The following is a 20,098-nucleotide window of genomic DNA, read 5'->3' on the forward strand; positions in this document are numbered from 1 at the left end:
CAGCACTGAGCCTTCTAAAAAATCAGAAGAGAACTTCTTTCCCTTTGGCTACGATGGAGAGGTTTGGCTCAAAAACAACTTTGCCTCTAAAAAAAAATCCCATGTATTATTAATTTCTCCCCATAAATGGTCAAGGGAATTTGAGATTTTTTTTCACTCAGGAACCACCTGGGCATTTGGCAAAATCACGGAACTTCTCAAATGCAGCCTGTACAAGGATGCTGAGGGCATTCATTTTTTTGTTTTTGTTTTTCTTTAACTTTGTGTATCGTTTGTATTATAAAATAAGTTTACAGGAACATCTATTATAAAGTTTTCACAACATTGTAGGGATGACAGCATCACAAAGTTAAATCCAGTTCGTCTCTGCTCCTGCAGGGGGTGGGGGGACATCACAGGTGCAAAACCTGTCACAGCAGCTGCCTGGATCTAAAACTGCACGGATGGCCTCCCAGCCCCACAAGCACTTTCTGCTGAGGGCACTGCCCAGGAGGACTGCTGGTGGATGTGGTGGGGGGGAGGTCTGAGTTCATGTCCTGCTTCTGGGTGCTTCCTGGTCACAGACACCAGTGGGAGCATCTCTGACAAAGCACAGGTGCTGGGCATAGGGACTGTAGGGGTGATTCCAAAGCACCTACCCGAAGACATCAGGGACCTGGCTTCTGCTTTGTCCTACACCTAAAGGGCGTTTGTCACAGGTGGCCCTGACCCTGCCTGGGCAGATAATCGGACAGCTCTGCCAGAAGCTTCTGTAAGGCTCAGTGAGTGGGCATCCCATGCGTGCCCAGCAGGGGCTGGCACCTGGCTGACCCCAGGTCCCCCACCTTGGAGCCCACTGGTCAATGCAACCTGCAGCAGCTCCTGGGTCCAGCATTTCCCAGCTCAGGCACAGCAACGGCTGCTTCAGAATCTTCTAGGCTGCTTGCGGAAAATGCAACTTCCTGGCCCATAACTAGACTCTCTAAACCCAAATCAGAGGTTCTGGAAATCTTCATTTTTAACACATGCATGAGCTGAGTGAGGCTCCCGCACACAGATGCCTGTTCTCTGGGCTTCTGGACAACGGCCCCCTTTAACACCCAAGCAGAGTCCCCAGTGAGTCAGGGCCCCTGCCCCACCCCTTGGTCTTGGAAAGCAGCGTTGCACTCCTGCTGGGGGCGCCAGGGAGGTGTCCCCCACTGCGTGAGGGGAAGAAAAACTCTTCACGCACGGAAACATTAGACAAATCGGCGCTTTTATTACAGAATAGGGTAAGAAAAGCATACAAAAGAAGCCTCTTGGTCAATCACATAAAGGGAAAGCTCTAAAACTCAATTTTTAGTAGGGTGTGGACGCTGATTTAAAAAAAAAAAAAAAACTAAAGAGAAAGAAAAGGCAAAACAGTAATCGGCAGTGTGGGTGCCCTGTCTCGGGGGAAATGACAGCTCAGCTGAGTGACAGTTTAGAGTAGTTCATCTTCTGTGCACACCAATCTGGCTCCCAGGACCATCCCTGCGAGGTTTTGACTTTTGAAGTTTCTGGGTTAATTCTTAACCAGAGTTCCAAAATGTCAGGGCCAAATGTGCTTGGCCTTATAACGTCTCTAATTTGGGGGTGGGGGGGGGAGCTCTCCCTTGGACAGGCTTCAGCCGCTCTCGTCCCTCCCAGGTCACACTTCTACGTCCCCTGGGAGACTCAATGGGCTTCTCTGGAGCAGGGCAGCAGTACCGGGCCACTGGGAAGGCGTCCTCCAAACCCACACAGGCTCCTTCCTCCTGAATGCTTTTCCTGTGACCAGCAGGCCGCACAGGCCTGACTCTCTTTCCCAGTAAACGATGCTTTGCTTTTCTTCCACTGATGTTTCCTCCTTTCCTCGACTCCCAGCATGGCCAGGCACGCTATAATTATCGTACACGTGTGAAAATGTGCCATTATCAACTCGCATCAGCTGAGCTAAAACAAGACCATTTGTTTTCTCTTTTCCTCACCAACATTAATGATGCAGGCATTGGGTCCAAGTTCATCTTTAACTTGAGCCTTCAGAAGGTGAAGCAGAATCTAGCTTCACGGCTACAACGCTCTCCACTCATTCCTCTTCCTGTCCACCTGTCTGTCTTCCAACCTTCTCTACGTCCCGATGCCACCTGGCTGGGTTTGATGGGTGAAGCGTGAGCAATGAGACCTCCTTTGCCTGGTCCGGGAAACAAGTAGGTGTTGTCACTGTTCCTGCAGACTGGCCCGTGATGACCCTCTTGGACTTCTGGACATTCTGGAGACCAGATCAGGATAGGGGCCTGTTGTGGAGGCTGGCAGCGGGCACCTCCCTGTCTGATCGTCCAGTGGCAGTCCCTAGGTCACCCTCCAGGCCCAGGGCCCCCATCCACCCTAACTTTGAATCCAGCTGAGATGACATCAAACTGGGCAGCACAGGAGAGGAAAGGCTACTCCAAAGGCGGCCATTGTGAGCTCACAGGCCCTGGAGGCTCAGGAAGCACCAGCATCGCCCCTCTGGCCACCCGGCCTCCCCTGGACCCCACCCAGAGCCTAACATTTTCCAAGGCTGATAATATGGACCTGTCTCCTGTGCTTCACTCCTCTCCCCCAGCATCCTCCTCCTGCTTCCTTCCTACCTGGCTCCTGCACTTCCGCTCCTCTCCCCCAGCATCCTTCTCCTGCTTCCTTCCTACCTGGCTCCTGTGTTTCTGCTCCTCTCCCCCAGCATCCTTCTCCTGCTTCCTTCCTACCTGGCTCCTGTGTTTCTGCTCCTCTCCCCCAGCATCCTTCTCCTCCTGCTTCCTTCCTACCTGGCTCCTGTGTTTCTGCTCCTCTCCCCCAGCATCCTTCTCCTCCTGCTTCCTTCCTACCTGGCTCCTGCGCTTCCGCTCCTCTCCCCCAGCATCCTCCTCCTGCTTCCTTCCTACCTGGCTCCTGCGCTTCCGCTCCTCTCCCCCAGCATCTTTCTCCTGCTTCCTTCCTACCTGGCTCCTGCGCTTCCGCTCCTCTCCCCCAGCATCCTTCTCCTGCTTCCTTCCTACCTGGCTCCTGAGCTTCCGCTCCTCTCCTCCAGCATCTTTCTCCTGCTTCCTACCTACCTGGCTCCTGCGCTTCTGCTCCTCTCCTCCAGCATCCTTCTTCCTTCCTATCTGGCTCCTACTTTCCGGTTCTTTCTCTAAATGATATACTTTCATTTCCAGGAATAGCATCTCCCTCTCTCGCCAGACACAGCACACTTCGTCGGCTTGATGTCAAGGACAAGGGGGCTGATGGTACCAGGCAGCTGAGTCAGGAGGCCCGTGACTTCAGCCAGCCATCTGCCTGTAGGCAAGTCTGGCTAGCTCCTTGTGGCTGGGCCAGGCTGGGCTAAACTGGGCTGGACTGGGCCCAGCAGCCTTCAGGAGCACTCCCTCCCTCAAACAACCTGCACCTGAACTTGCCGATTCATCCGCCCTCATTACCACCTGCACATTCATGTCAGAGAAGGTGAAAGTGACAAGCCTTCATCTGCTTGAAACAGTCATGACACACTGCCAACACAGTTTTCAAAGCATCGTAGCCTTCAAAGAGATTTTTCTTCCTTCCTTCTTCTCAAGCCTGTAATTAAACTCCTGGCGGCAAAGGGGTGCAGGAAGGAGATGGGGGGGATGACTTCAGGAACAAACAGTTCCTTGGGTATCCTCAGAACCGAAGCAGCCAAGGGCTGGGAGCCCTGTCAGCCTGCGAGCTTTCCAGAATCCAGCAAATCAGTTCACTCCAGATCAAAATCCCCCACCCCCACCCCCCCCGCCCCCCTCCCTAATCACCATTCTGCTACCCACCCAGAGTGCTGGCTTCTGTCAGGTGTTTGTCTCCGTGTTACCCCTTGCACCCTTCATGGGCAGCTCCACTTTTAGCAAACTAATTCTGGTCCCAAACCTGACCTCAGCCTAATTCTCTGTGGGATCGTCCACCAGGGTCACCTGTGTCCGAGAGACATGGAAAGTCAGCAGATGGATGAGGATGACTCATCCGAAACACTCATCCAATTCAAACAAGACATTTTTTTTTTCTTCCGAGTATTTTGTGTATGCAAGTCTGAGATGCCCCTAGATTCTCGCTGTTCCCAGAACAGAGGCTTCCAAGCATTCCCGTGGCGTCTGCCCAGGCAGCTCCCACTAGCGGACAAACGACACCACGCTGGTGGCCACTCCGAATGGGGCAGAGTAGGCGGCTGCAAATCCCTGCAGGCCAATCACGAGGTAGCGGCATCCTTTGGTGATAACCTTCCCAACGTTCTATTTTTAGGAACAGAAGAGAAAAGCAAAGAGTTAAGCAAGGCAACTTTGTAATCTTTCATGCACAATGGTGCCCACATAAAGAATCATTTCAGCTTGTTTCCCCAGGGCAAATGAGCAAGTTAGCATTTTCCCACCTCTCTGGTGTCCCACACCCAACCCTATCATAAGAACACGCAGGGGCTTAGAACAGACATCAGCACCTTGAAAAGGGCTTTCCAGCCCCACGTTTCCAGATCATTCACAGATCTTCTTGGAAACAGCAGTGAAGCTGACAGTTCTAAAACCAAACCAGTTTTATTGTATTTTTAAAACCAAAGCCCATTCTCCTCTGTTCCAGCTAAGTTACTGGATCCGCTGAAGGCTCAGTTGAGTTCTCCTTCATTTACCTGATTTGAAAGCCCACCCAGTCCTTCCTCTGCCCCCAGGGCACACCCCTGTGCAACCCACATTTGTGTCTTTAAAATCTCCTGCTGCATCCACAGAAGTCTTGGGTTCTTGATAAAGTTCTACACTCCTTAAGGGTAAGAAACTGGGCCTTACTTTCTTGGTATCCACTCTTCCTCCTCCTTCTCTTCAAGGCCTGGTGCTAGACCGAGGACATCCAAGGGATTGAAGCGGAATCACAACAGAAAAATGAAGACCACCACCACCGCGCACGGACACTGATGGTGCTGCTGCCCCTCCCCCCTTCTCTCCCCACCCCCAACTTTTGTCATCCTTCTGCATGATGACGACATTCATGTAGGCAACCTGGACATCATCACACATCTTGCCTCTACACCCTCGATGTTTCCAACTCCAACAACCATTTAAAATCCCTAGTCACAGTCACAAACCTCACTGTGACTTCCAGCACTGCCTGGCCAGCCCTGTCTGTTGGGCTCGTAGGCTGACTGTCTCTCTCTCACAGATACTATTTCTTACCTTTTCCTTTCTCCACAAGCCTCCCTGCCCCCGACGCACACAGACAAACACACAGTGTCCATACCCTCATGAGATGATCCCATTTCATCTCTCACTGACTCAGAAGTCATTAGGGAACCCATTCATCCTCTACCACTGTCTACGCCTGGCCCGGCTTCTCCTCCCACCTTGCTGGTGTCCCAGTGGAGAAAAGGGCCCTCTTTCCCTAAGGCCGTTCCCTTAACACTTGCTGTTGGTACCCTCTCTCACCTTGCTCTTAGCTTTCCCTTCTCCAATATCATCATCCTCTTCCTCCCACTGCATCATTCCTATCAGCCTCCACGTATGCTCAGGTGTCCCCTCGACTCCTATCTTTAGGTCCTGCCCGGGTCTCTGCTCTCCTTCACGGCAAACCAGTGGAAAGAGCCAGCTGTACATGCTGCCTGCACTTCCTCCCTTCTGATGCCCTCTTCCTCTACCCTGACCCATCCAGGACTGCCTGGTCATGGCCATCCGCCACTGCCATGTTGCCTGAGCCAATGAGCATTTTTCTGTCTTCCCCCGACTCTCAGCAGCTTTGGACATACTTCATGAAACAATCATTTGGCCTCTTTGACCCCGTATTCTCTTAGTTTTCCCTCACCTCACATGAAGCCCCTCCACAGCTTTCTCTTTTTAAATAATTTTTAATTGAAATATAGTTGATATACAATGGTTCGGGTGTACAGCAAAGTGATTCAGTTACTCATATACATATATATATACACACACATACACATATATATTCTTTTTCAGATTCTTTTCCATTATAGGTTATGACAAGATATTGAATATAGTTCCCTGTGCTATACAATAGGTCCTTGTTGTTTATCTATGTTATATACAGTAGAGTATATCTATTAATCCCAAATTTCTAATTTATTCCTCCCCCCGCCCTCTTTCCCCTTTGGTAAGTTTGTTTTCTATGCCTGTGAGTTTCTTTCCTCTTTTTTTTTTTAACAAATTTATTTATTTATTTACTGGCTGTGTCGGGTCTTCGTTGCTGCGCACGGGCTTTCTCTAGTTGCAGCGAGCAGGCGCTACTCTTTGTTGAGGTGTGCAGGCTTCTCATTGCTGTGGCTTCTCTTGTTGCGGAGCACGGGCTCTAGGCGCGTGGGCTTCAGTGGTTGCGGCATATGGGCTCAATAGTTGTGACTCATGGGCTCTAGAGCGCAGGCTCAGTAGTTGTGACTCACAGGCTTCTAGAGCGCAGGCTCAGTAGTTGTGGCACAGGGGCTTAGTTGCTCTGCGGCATGTGGGATCTTCCTGGACCAGGGCTTGAACCCGTGTCCCCTGCATTGGCAGGCAGATTCTTGACCACTGCGCCACCTAGGAAGCCCTGTGAGTTTATTTCTGTTTTGTAAATAAGTTCATTTGTATCTTTTTTTAGATTCCACATATAAGTGGCATCATGTGATATTTGTTTCTGACTTACTTCACTTAGTCTGATCATCCGTAGGTCCATTCATGTTGGTGCAAATGGCATGATGTCATTCTTTTTTATGGCCCTCCTCAGCTTTCTTTCCTTTCTACCAAACTTTAAAATGTTGGAGTTCTTCAGTACTGTTCTTTATTTTTTATTTAAAAAAAAATGTATTGGGCTATCATCTCTCCACAGGTGGTCTCATCCATTTCCAGTGACTTTAAGTATTTGCTGTATGCAGATCAATCCCAAATTCCTATCTTTGGCTCAGACTCAAATATTCAACTCTCCACCTGAAGTCTCTGCTTTCTGAGGCCTCACGATCCCTCTGGCACACACTCTTCCTTGCTGCAACAGACAAATCTAACTTGGACTGGCTGCTGGTGTGTTCCTAGAGGCCTTTGACTATCAGGCTTCAACAAGAGGGACACATAAATTTACCCGTGATTATATAGCTGGTAAGAGGCAGAGTTGAAGTTCAATCCCAAAGAAATCTCACCTTAGGGCCTGTGTCCTTAACCCCCACATACAATTTCCTTCTTTAATGAAGGCAGTACGCAGCCTTGCAACTGATTGCTTGTGGCCTGGGCTTAAATTCCAGCCCAACCACTTACTTAACTTTCATTGGCCTCAGTTGCCTCACCTATAAAATGGGAATATTTAGTAACCACCTCATTGGGTAGAGAGGATTAAATGGGTTTACGCAAGGAAAGCAGTTAGAACAGTGCCTGGCACCAATGCAGGCAGCATGAATGCCCCCAGAGCTCAGCTATCTTTATTGGAAAATAACCTTTGCCTCTTTTTATTCTATAGTAATCTAGGTTTGCAGTGGTAATTTTGAAATCTAACATATTTTGTTATCTGTTCAGGAACAGTTCTTAAGACTGTGCTTTTCTATGATTTCTGGCTTATTTCAGCTTTCAGAGACCTCAGGATAACAGAAGGAGGTCGTGCTCAGTACTATACCCCCAGCATCCAGAAAGGGCCTGGGTGTCTCCTTTGGTTGTTCTCAGGCCAAAGGAGGACTTCTGGGAGAGGAAGGTAATTCCGATGGCCTTTTAGACACTGATTCCCAGGACACTGCCTCGTCGACTTCCCAATAAGACATTAGGGTGCGTGTTAGGGGTGGGGCGGGGATGACGTTACTAAGAGCTACATCCCTATAAATGTGTAATAAGATTCAGTGGGAGAATTTTACTTACCTGTTTGAAATCATGACAACAACAAAAACTGTCCTCTGGGAGTAAGTGCAACAGTCCAGAGCATCCTTTATAAGCAAAGCCCCTAGAATCATGGATGACCTGAATTAAACCTGACATTTTGGGTATCTGTACATCCATTTCCCTCAGCCTGCTATTTTTAAAAACTGCTTGTCACTTCATCTTTGCAAATGAGAAAAAAAAGTTACTAAAATAGCTCATTAGCAAGAACATAGTCAAAACCCGGATTTGAGAAATGTGATGCAAAGAAATGTAAAATATTATCATCGACCATTTCTGTGTCATTGGAGAGAGCAGATTTTGAAATCTCTGATCCAACGAGAGCTTTCAACCCAAATAATCTCTCAGCGGGCTGGAGGGACCTGGGGGATCATGGGACAGTGTGGTAGGTTGAATAATGCCCTCCCCCCCAAGATGCCCATGTCCTAATCCCCAGAATCTGTGAATACGTTACCTCATATGGCAAGAGGGACTTTGCAGATGTGACTTAATGAAGAATCCTGTACTGGGGAGACTATCATGGGTTATCCAGGGGGGTCCAATCATTATAAGGGTTCTTTTCATAAGGATGCAAATAAAGACAACCATCCTTACAAAAGGGATGCAGGAGGAGTCAGAGAGATGGCAATGTAGTGACAGAAGAAAAGGGACAGAGAGAAAGAGATCTGCAGGTGCTGTGCCCGGGGCCTTGAAGATGCAGGAGGGGACCTCTGGAAGCTGAAAAGAGCAAAGAAAGGGTTTTCTCCTGGAGCCTTCAGAAAGAACCAGCCTGCAGACTGTAGCTCAGGGAAGATGACTTCTGGACTCCAGAACTGTAGGAGGATAAACCTGTGTTGCCTTAAATCACTGTATTTGTGGTAATCTGTTACAGGGAAACGAATACAGGGAGTGAGGCTTTTCTGGGAGTTCCCGAGTGTTCACCTAACCCCAGAGGTGTCAAGGACCCCCTGCCCCCTCCAGTTTCCAAAAGGGAACCAGCTCTCAACAAAGATCCCTCTCCCCCGAGTATCAAATCTTCAGTTGTGAAACTGGGTCAGGAGCCAGGCACACACACTGAGGTGGGCTGTCAGCTAAGGAAGCTGATCCTTTTTTAATGCGTTGGAGCTCATTAAACAGTAGTCAGAGAAGAAACAGTCATATGGGGCCTCTCTTCCTTCCCTTAGACAACAGCCAACAACAGTTATAGGACCCTCGTCACATGCCAGGTGCGTTCTAAGACCTGGGTGTGGATTAACTCATTTACTCCTTCCCAGAGCCCTAGTATTAGCCCATGTGACAGATGGGAAAACCAAGGCAGAGAGGAGAACAGAGCCCAAGATCGCATAACCAGTAGGAAGCTGAGCACAGCTTGCACACGGCAGTCTGGCTCCAGGGCCCATGTCCTAACCCCCTGCATAGACATGGAGACATTTTTCTTCCTCTTGAGCTCACAGTTATTCCACACCCTGTGTCTGCCCTCTCCAACCCCTCCTAGCTGCCTGATTTAACAACATTTAATAACTTTCCTTACCCGCACCTCTCCCTGTGGCACTCAGAGGTGCCTGGGAAAGGCGACCTCCTCTTTGAAGCTAAGTTTGGGGTTTGGTTCCCTCAGTCCCCTCTCCCCTCCACCCTAACTGCTTCTGAACAGGCTGGGGCCAGGGGAGACTCCTGACTCCCAGGTCTGCTGCTCTCTAGCTGTATGGCCTTCAGCAAAGAGCTTAACTTCCTGAAACTCCAGTTTCCTTCACTGCATAATGGGAGATTCAGGGCTATTGTGCATTGTATGTGCAACAGAGGACCCGGCAGCCTGTAAGAGCACAGCAAACCTACTTCCCCTTCCCCGTACCCAAAAAACAATATTCTTCCAGAAACTCCTGCACCATCTGAACACTCGCATCATTACTTAAAAATCAACTGGGGCCACTGGCCTCCAAGAGTCCCAGGTACCCAGTCTTCTGAGCCCAGAGGTTCCAACCAGAGGCTGCACCCAGCACAGCACTGGGTCCACCCTGCTTGGGGCCACGGGGCAGCAGGTGAGAGGGAGCCTAACCTAGGACAGTTCACAAAAACCAAACACCTTTCTTTACATAGAAGCAGTGGTGCAGTGGTTAAGAATCTGCCTGCCAATGCAGGGCACACAAGTTCGATCCCTGGTTCAGGAAGACTCCACATGCCACGGAGCAACTAAGCCCGTGCACCACAACTACTGAGCCTGTGCTCTAGAGCCCGTGAGCCACAGCTACTGAGCCCATGCACCACAGCTACTGAAGCCTGTGTGCCTACAGCCCATGCTCGACAACAAGAGAAACCACTGCAATGAGAAGCCTGTGCACCGCAACAAAGAGTAGCCCCCGCTCGCCACAACTAGAGGAAGCCCATGTGCAGCAATGAAGACCCAATGTAGCCAAAAACAAATAAATAAATAAAAAATAAAATAAAATAAATAGAAGCAGGAAGGGACTTGTGTGAAGGATCTGAGTGGTTAACAGATAAACAGGAACTTTATATGCCCCTCCTTGAAGGAAAAGCCATTCCTTAACCACATGGAGTTATTTGCAGGTCACTCCTTATTCCAACAGCCCAAGTGCAATAAAATTTCACCTGATTACTAAAGCAGGGAAAGTCACCTCCCCACATTTCTAGCAGAGCCTTGGCTATTCTCATGGATTTTCAACAAAGAGGGGTGAGCTATTTGCTTCCTCCATGTTGGAACCCAGCTGGTCACCTTCTTGGTCACCGTGAAGAAAGTGGAAGTTGAAGTGCAGAAAGGGCACGTCCAGCTCCAACATGGCAGCATCCTCACCTGGCCTCCGAGTCTATGGAACTAGCGTGTAACACTCATTCCACAGCTCTCACCTGCCTCATCTCTGCTAGCACTATGCCCTCTGCCTTGGGTGCCATCCCTTCTCTATCTGGTGAAAGTCTTGCTTTGTTTTTTTGTTTGTTTGTTTGTGTGTGTGTTTGTTTTCAGGTGAGGTGAAATTCACATAATGTAAAAATTAACCAAAACTGCTCCGTGGCATTGAGCACATTCACAATGTTATGCAACCACAACTTCTACCTACTTCCAAAACGTTTTCATCATCTCCAAAGGTAAACCCATACACATTAAGCAGTCACTCTGCATTTCTCCTTTCCTCCAGTCCCTGGCAACCACCCATGTGCCTTCTGTCTCTCTGGATTGACCTATTCTGAATATTTTATATAAATGGAATCATACATACAATATGTGACCTTGTGTGTCTGGCTGCTTTCAACTAGCATCAGGTCTATGCATGTTATAGCATATACTTCATTCCTTTCAATGGCTGAATAATATTGCATTGTGTGTATGTACCATGCGTTTTTACACATTTCTCAATCGACGGACATTTGGGTTGTTGCCACTCTTTGGCTATTGCGAATAATGCTGCTGGGAACATGTTTGTTCCTATCTGTTTGAGTACCTATTTTCAATTCTTTTGGATATATACCTAGGAGTGGAATTGCTGGATCATATGGTAGTTCTGTGTTTAATTTTTTGAGAAACTGACAAATCGTTTTCCACAGCAGCTGCCCCATTTTACATTTCCGCAAGCGACTGACAAGAATTCCCATTTTCCACATCCTCGCCAACACTTGCTATTCTCTGTTTGGTTTTGTTTCTAATAACAGCGATGCTAGTGACTGTGAACTAGTACCGCATCATTCACCTGTGACACTTTGACTCATCCTTGTGTGCCCAGTTCCCATGTCACCAGTGATTTGAGAACCTCCCTGACTTTACAGCCTCATTCCTGAAGATTAACTGCCCAGGCTCTGCCCACGCAGCTCCATGGTGGTGCCCCCTATGCCAGCGTCCCCCTGGGAGGCCGTGGCCTCCTCCAGGGCAGGACTGCGTCGTGTCCATTTCTGTGATTCTAGGGCTCAGCACAACGCCCGGCACACAGTGAGAACCCCCAAAGCATCTTCAGCTCAGCCAGCCTCTGAGCTGAGATTTCCACATGATCAGTTCACCAAGAGGCAAACGATGGCTTTACTTTGTGCTCAGTGGGACCAGGAAGAGGGATGATCCGTCCCAGCATGACTCTAAGTCTGAAAATTCCAATTTCATAGTTTTTATTAATATACTTTACCACGGCCTTGTTTACTGTTCCCGAAGCTGCTGACATACCTTTAAAGAAGATGACAAAGCTAAGTTTCTAGGTGTGGAGACTGGTTGGTTTCAGGCATGGTAAGAGGTCAGCGGAGGACATACTGGATGATATATCAGATGGGACCCTTGCCCTTTGGCCAGGACAGGATGAGTGTTGTGATTTTCTTCTGGGTGGCACTGTCCAGTCCCAGGGACCCGAGGCAGCAGTAGCTTCAAGTGTTTCCAGGCCAAAGCGCCTGGGAACTGCTTTGGGGGGGGTTGATCTCTGAGGAGGAAACTGCCATTGTATCCCATATTCATACTCTCTCTCTGTCTTTGTCTCTCCCCCACCCCCCCCCCCCCAATACAAATGACAGCAGGTTTGCAGGTCCCAGAGTACCCAGCTTGCTGGGAGAAAAATAGATTCAACAAGTGCGTATTTACAGATTGTTGAGCTCCCAGGCCCTGGAAATCACCTTGGGAATATTTCAAGGGAAAACCCAAACAATTCTCAGCTAGTGGGATATCCTGGGGAGGACACTGCCGGAACATAGACAAACTGGGCTGCACCTCCCTACTTTCCAGCTGGGTCATCGTCTACACGTCACCTAACCTCAGTATTCCCATCTGTAAAACTGGGACTCTGATTTCCGTCCTACCAACTAAACAAGAGAGTGGGAAGGCACACCCAGGTCAAGAACCACTTGGGTGAGCGACCTTTGGAAATGTTATTTACCCGCCAGCATCCCAGCATCGGGGTAGGTGTGGAGCAGTGCGCAGGGAAATCTCTGATTTAGTTTCTATCACTCCCCGAAGCTTACTTTTCCTTCACTGTCCAGTTCGGAGTGAGCAGTTTCGGGGCTCTAGGAGCGAATGCCAGGGAGGGGGTGCACGTGGGAGGCAGCGGGGGCGCAGGGCAGCGCGTGGAGGCTGAGACCGTCAGACTGTGGGGACCCGACTCCAGCTCAGCGACAGTGGGGGCGGTGGGATGCCTACCTTGCCGTACTTCTTCAGCTTCCGCCGGTACCTCTTCTTGGGCTTCTCTCCGGGCGCCGGCTCCTCCAGAGGCTCGTAGCGCTCGGGGAGGACCGCGAGGTGCACCCTCCGCGCGCCCCGGGCCGCCGGCCGCCGCGCGCTCGCCCCGCTCTCCGCCGCCTCGGCCCCGCTCTCCAGGTGTTCCAGGATAGCTGCCGCCTCCTCGTCCCCCTCCGTCCGCCCCAAGCCCCGGGCGAGGGGCCTGCAGCGCGGGAGGCTGCTCGCCGCCTTGCTTCGGAGCCTGGCTCCCACCGTCATGATGCCGCGGGCCCTCCGGCTGAGGTCTGTGCGCGAAGACACCAACCTTTGCTCCCCGCCTGCGCCTCCACCCCGCGGCCCGCCCCTGCCCAGTCCGACCCGGCCCAGCCCAGCCCGGACGGGGCAGGAGGGCGGTGGGGAACTTGGGATCGCAGCGCCCCCTGGCGTTGGGGCCCGGGATGGCGGCGGCTCCGCCGGGACGTGGCCTTCGGGTGGTCTGTCTCAGCCGCCAGCATTCCACCCACTGGCCAGAGGGGTGAGGGACACCCCGAAAGATCAACGCAGAATGAACACGCAAAGCATATTCAATCGCACTTGCAACAAAATAAGTGAACCCCAAATACTGAGATTTCTTTTGCCCACGTGCAAACTGGCAGGGACGATGAGAGATGATTCTGGTGGTGGTGATGATGAGAAAGATGGTTACTAGTAAAGATTATATCCCGTGCTGGTGAGGGTATGGTGAGATGATGGTTATAATACAATATTCGTGGGATGCAAACTGGAGACAGACTTTTGGAAAGGCATCAAAAAATCTTTATCAAGAGTTCTGCAAAATGGCCATGCCTTTCTAGGTGTCTATGCTAAGGAAACATTCAGAAAGGCAAAGCAGTGTGTCCACGGTGCTAATCACAGTCTGACGCCAGTGAAGAAGTGAAGCAAACCAATAAGATGGTCAAGTTAAATTATGGTGCAAGCATATGACATCCTTAAAAGTAATCATTAAAATCACCATTTTTAAGAATATCACTCGGGGGGGGAAAAGCATTCTCAGGACACTGTGAATCTCAATGTGTGAGGGATGCCTTACTTTCTTATGTGGGTAAATATCTTAATTCTTGGAAACAGAGTTAAGTATAAACTAATGTGTGATTATTTCATTGATGTTTTAATACTATTAAAATGCATGATATGTTTAAGAATCGTTTGGATATACTGCTATAAGTACATAAAATAGTCATAATTTAACATATTAGAATATAAAAATTAGTTTTGATTAGATTTTACAAAAATGTAAAATCAAGTAATTTATTTAGACATAAGTTTAACATGAAAGGAATACAAAAATAAGTTAATTTACTGTATTTATAAGAATCATATCGTCCTTTACATAGTTGAAGTACTTGAAAAGAAAATCACATATATTAAATTTATAAAAGTCACTTAAAATGTTTAAGACAATTAAATTAAGTGAATGATAAAAACCCCTTATAGTGACTGTTAAGTTTTATTAGGTTTGCAAATAAAATAAAACAATATGGAATTTAAAAGGTTATGGGAAGCCTGACATATGGATTTGTAACTATTAATTTATACACAAAAACAGACCCTAATAGTCCTTTTTCTATGTGCAAAACTGACTTCTGAGAACCCCCCAGACTCCATAATAAATGGAGACAGAGGTGGATTGTCCTTGGGATGGAAAGTATGTTTTTGTCCATACAAAATACAGTTCAAATATCATGACAACATTTAGCTTGCCTGACAAAAGCAAAACCTAGAGCAACTGAAAATCGATCCCCAGATTGTCTCTGTAATCAGTAAACAAGCAGGACTCAAGGAGATGTAATCAGAACCCACCTTCCTGTTGCTCACCACTGTCTTTTTAGAAGTTATTCCGTGTGGAGAGCGCTTCCCTTGCTCCTGCGTGATTACTTAGGCAGTCCCATAATTTTTGTGGTCACACGGTGGTAATCAAAAATCCAGAAGTTGCCAATATATTCTCAATCTATATAATTTTAAATCTTACCGTGTCCAATTCCATGTAATACTCAGCAACTTGAACTTGATTTAAAATTAATCCTCTCTCCTCTCTCAGAAGAATTCCACACCTGCAGGGCTGTGCTTACTAGCAGAAGCAGCAAAAACAGCAGAAGCATGGCTTTCACCCCAATCTGCTTTCAAAACTCTCGGGAGTACATCTGATTATAAGCTAACTCATTAAATTCCCTCCAGTACCCGAAGGACTCTGGAGCGTGCCCATCTCCTAGCCTCTGCTCACAGGGAAGAGAATGGAAGGGCTGAGTGCCAATCCATAGGACTCTTTCCTTCCTGGTAAGAATTAGGAACCTGACTTCCAAAGGAGCAAAAACACTGGAGGGCTAAGATTCATGAAAATGTATCATCAGCTATTGGGTGAAAAATAACTTGCATAAGACAGTTACAGATATTGAATTGAAAACAAAGTTTCCATCTGTAGACATGTAAAAACTTTATGTTTTAATCTTTTGTAATAAATGTGTGAATTTGAAAAGAAAGAAAAAAAGGAGGGGGGATCTGTATGGACCTGAAGTTTTATGAATTAAAGTTGTTTAAAACTATTATTTTTATGACTGAAAGTTGCTTAAAGCTATTAGTTTATTTGTATAGGCTTAGACTCCAGAAGAAACATATCTCTGAAGCTGAAAAGAGCTGAACAGATATAACAGGTTTAATTTTCCAAAGACTGCATCGCAAAGTGAGAGAGGGAGCAGTTTTGAATTCTAGCGAAGTCTCAGTTTTGAGGCAGCCCCCAAAAGGGAGGATGGTCTACCCCCACCTCTTCTCATGTTAAAAAATTTTATTTTTTAAAAGATTATTTTAAATTTGGAGTCTTTGTTCAAAAGGTAGTAAAAACAGATGGCGTAACAAGAAGCGGAAATTTAACATTTGCATTTAAGTTTTTAAGTATTTTCTTAAAACATATATCTGTGGTAGATCTGTGGTGATCCCATTTGTGCAGGTCCCAATAAATGCAAAGTTGGGAATTTCAGGCATAGTACATTTTTATTTCACTTAAGGGGTTGGATTTCTGCACCAAAGATAAAGATCAGAGATTTGAGGTAAATACAATCTAAGCCTGGGACTGCAGTTAAAGGATGTTACAACTGAAATATGCTACAATTGTAAAAATAGGGTCTTCCATAAATTGCTTTTCTTGAAATCTGATGAATTAAAAAATTTTTTTTCTCTTTCCCAGAGAGAGCCAGCTTTCTCCTGTCTTGTGGTTACTGTGAAGAGCTGACCATTTGGAACCCATCCAGAGTCATCTGAACCCAGGCTGGGCTGGGCCACAGCTCAAATTAGACCTAGCTCACCTCCGCTTAGACCAAGCCTTAGACTTCTGGGCCACCACCAGTCAAGGGGCCAAAGTGGTTGATCTTATCAGCATTGTGGCTGGAAGGGGATTGGCGCACAGTGTCAGCATTTGTTCAGCCTGGCTTCAACTCCACCAGGGCCCTGACATCAAGCAAGGGGAAAGTTCGAGAAAGCACACGTGCTTCCCAGAGCTGCCCCTCTGCCGCTTTCTCGGCACAGTTCTGGGGATAAGGGGGCCAAGTGATTTGTTTATTTTTTATCTGGGGCTCTTCTAGATTCCAGTCTAGCTTGCCAGGTGGCATGTAGCTAAAAGCTTGGCTCTTTCGCTCTCACGGGCAGGCGTCACCTCTCAGTGCCAGGCGCGCCCCCTCTTCTGATCCCCGCACCCAGCGACTTGTCCAGGAATGCAGGCTGCACGCCTGGCTGCCCATCCAAGAGAGGCTTGTCGCTCTCTGGAATTCCGTTCACCAAATCTTCCCTGCATCTGCCACCAAGTGCATCACTCTCCATCAGAAGCAGAATCAGAAGTCTCCTGTGGATGAAGCTTTAAAGCGTGATATGTGACATTCAAAATCATCCTTCAACACTATAAATGGAATTGTAGCTTATTTAGTTGGATTTATCCAAAAGCCACTAAAGATTTGGAAAACTACTGAGCTATTTTGCACTGAATATTGATAATAGGAAAATGTATGCCTAGAGAAAAAAAGGTCAGAATTATGACCCTATGAGTTAAAAGAATATTTCTGACAAAACCTAATAAACCTGCATTGATATGTATTCTCCTTTGCCAAGAGTGCATCATTCAAATACACACACACACACACACACACACACACATATATACACACATATATATACACAAAAAATATCACTTTTTTCCCCTGGAGATGGGTTAAGATATCTTAATAACTGGTAATGTGTTTAGAAAATGACAACATGGAAAACTATCTTGGTTTATACATAGTAAAACCAAATAATTATTTAGTTTGATATGACAACACTTAGCATGAATGATATATTGATTAGAAGGGAATGCTGTCATATATAAAAGAGAAAAGAAAAACTTGAAGCTGGTGGAGGGAGGTGTGGGGAAGGAAGATCATTAAAAAGCTCTCATATTAGGATAGAATTTAGTACAATGAAAAGTAAATTGGAGACATGAAACTGTAGATTCTAAATGTATTAAGAGAAATTGAATAGGATGGATTTGTCAGAATGGGTTTGTCTGCATTTGTCCAGAATGCACATGTATAAATCTCACACATATAGCTGTGCACAGTCATTGTAGGTGAAGCAGACAGCACTAAATGATATTCCTATTAAGTACTCAGAAGATTGAACTGTTGAGCTATTTCTACTTATTTTCATGATGCAAAGTAATAAAACTGACTTACCTTTTTGTCAGTGGCTGAATATAGCACAAAGGAAAAAGCAGAAACTAAAATATCAGGAACTCAGAACTGTCAAACTGGAAATGAATGGAAACATTTGGACAGAACTTCACTAACCCTCAGAATGAGGGATTATTTCAGAGTTCTCTAGACGAAAGTAATTTTACTCTATATCCTTTGGTGCACTCTAAGGACAAGAGCAAGTACAAATACAAATTCGAAAATCATTTAGTAGTTTAATAATTACTATTATTACTGGTATCACTATTTTGGATCCTTTTTTTTTTATTGGCAAGTAAAATAAATCAGTAATTCTGTTAGCTTTGTTATAAATCAAGATCTTCAGAGTGACAATTATATGTGTCATTTATGATAAAAGAAAAAAGGCATAATTATAGTTTGAATACAAAATTAAGAATTTAAATATTATGATTGTGAAGTAATATTAGGACTAAATTGAAAATGGCTATGAACTTATTACATATGTTTGTGTATGGATAGATAGATAGATAGATAGATAGATAGATAGATAGATAGATAGATAGATATAGATAGATGATAGATATTTTTTCCATCTCTGTCCACTGAAATAGCCTAAAGCTCACATCATCCTAGTAGCACAAAGTCAGAAAACACCTCTGGTGCTCAGAGTTTGGTCTCTAATATCAGTTTCCACTGAAAGGAAATGGGGCTTAGGAAAAATTGGCTGATTGCATGTCTGGGATGGGGAAGGTGTAAGATGGGCCTGGGATATCTTGTTATCAGAAAGCAAAGATACTTTTAAAAAAGGTGCATTTTAGGCTACATGAGCCTGTTAAAGGACTGCTTTGGCTAACATAACATTTTAGTCAACACACACACACAAATAATGACTACAAATAAGTAAAACAAATTGAGTCAATGAAAAGCCACTGGCTCATCTCTCAGTATTCTAAGAGAAAGAAATATGTACAGTATAAAAAGAATGTGCTTATAAAAGACTTTTTTTTGATTATACACTTTTAAGTATAATTCTATTTATTATTCAGCTTCAGAAAGATCCTGCCATTTGTGACTACAGGAATGAAGCTGAAGGGCATTACGTTAGGTGTAATAAGACAAAGAAAAATGCTGCATGATCTCACTCACATGTGAGTTCTAACAAAAGTCAAATACATAAGAGCAGAGAGTTACCAAGGGCGGGAGGGAGTTGGGGGAGATGGAGAGTTGTGGGTCAAAGGATACAAAATTGCAGTTATGTGGGATGAATAAATTTAGAGATCTAATGTACAGCATGGTGACTATAGTTAATGATGCTGAATTGTACGCTGGGAAATTTGCTAAGAGATTAGATTTCAGGTGCTTTCACCACACACACAAAAAATGTGAAGAGATGGATATGTTAATTAGACTGACTGCAGTAATCATCTATGTGTATATATACATGTATCAAAATATTCTGTATATCTTAAACGTTCATTGTTTTTCTTTTTTTTTTTTAATTTTATTTTAGAACTTATTGAGATACAGTTAACAGACAATAAACTGCATATATTTAGAGTGTACAATTTGGTAACCCAATCTCCCAATTCATTCCCCCTCAACCCTCCCCGCTTTCCCCATTTGGTGTCCATATGTTTGTTCTCTACATCTGTGTCTCTATTTCTGCCTTGCAAACCGGTTGATTTGTACCATTTTTCTATAGTCCGCATATATGTGTTAATACACGATATTTGTTTTTCTCTTTCTGACTCACTTCACTCTGTATGACAGTCTCTAAGTCCATCCATGTCTCTACAAATGTCCCAGTTTCCTTGCTTTTTACAGCTGAGTAATATTCCATTGTATATATGTACCACATCTTTTTTATCCATTCATCTGTTAATGGACATTTAGGTTGCTTCCATGGCCTGGATATTGTAAACAGTGCTGCAATGAACATTGGAGTGCATGTGTCTTTTTGAATTATGGTGTTCTCTGGGTATATGCCCAGTAGTGGGATTGCTGGGTCATATGGTAACTCTATTTTTAGTTTTGCAAGGAACCTCCATACTGTTCTCCATAGTGGCTGTATCAATTTATATTCCCACCAACAGTGCAAGAGCATTCCCTTTTCTCCACACCCTCTCCAGCATTTACTGTTTGTAGATTTTCTGATGATGCATAAAAGGCTATTTTTTTATGTTATTTTAATATCTCTAGGTTTTTGGCCCTGTTAGACTCATACAATATGAAAAGAAAGCAGAATTCATCAAGCTTCAGAAAATTTATGAAAGCATTACATTTTGATATGAGAGATCCAGTGGAATGAAACTGAGGTGCCTTTGTAGCCAGATAGAAAGATATTTAAACAACCTGAGTGAATCAAAAATTCAACTTCAGTGCAAAATTCAGCTGAAGCAGCAAAGGACGTACGTCTC

The 20,098-nt window shown here is 45.8% G+C and overlaps 2 protein-coding genes across 2 annotated transcripts; both read right to left on the minus strand.

The window, feature by feature from the left end:
* Window positions 1–1,226: 1,226 nt before the first annotated feature.
* LOC130850366 (uncharacterized) lies at window positions 1,227–3,737 on the minus strand. Its single transcript, XM_057729856.1, has 2 exons — window positions 2,784–3,737; window positions 1,227–2,666 (listed from the first exon to the last, which is right to left on the minus strand). The coding sequence occupies exons 1-2, from the start codon at window positions 3,180–3,182 to the stop codon at window positions 2,568–2,570; spliced, it is 498 nt and encodes a 165-aa protein (XP_057585839.1). The 5' UTR covers window positions 3,183–3,737; the 3' UTR covers window positions 1,227–2,567.
* Window positions 3,738–3,755: 18 nt separating this feature from the next.
* Window positions 3,756–13,463, minus strand: C3H1orf115 (chromosome 3 C1orf115 homolog). Its single transcript, XM_057729855.1, is given in 4 exon segments — window positions 3,756–4,250; window positions 12,931–13,363; window positions 13,365–13,399; window positions 13,401–13,463. Coding segments are annotated over 4 exon segments (651 nt in total). The 3' UTR covers window positions 3,756–4,130.
* Window positions 13,464–20,098: the final 6,635 nt, after the last annotated feature.

Source organism: Hippopotamus amphibius, chromosome 3 (assembly GCF_030028045.1).
Source record: "Hippopotamus amphibius kiboko isolate mHipAmp2 chromosome 3, mHipAmp2.hap2, whole genome shotgun sequence".
In the NCBI taxonomy this organism is placed as follows: domain Eukaryota; kingdom Metazoa; phylum Chordata; class Mammalia; order Artiodactyla; family Hippopotamidae; genus Hippopotamus; species Hippopotamus amphibius.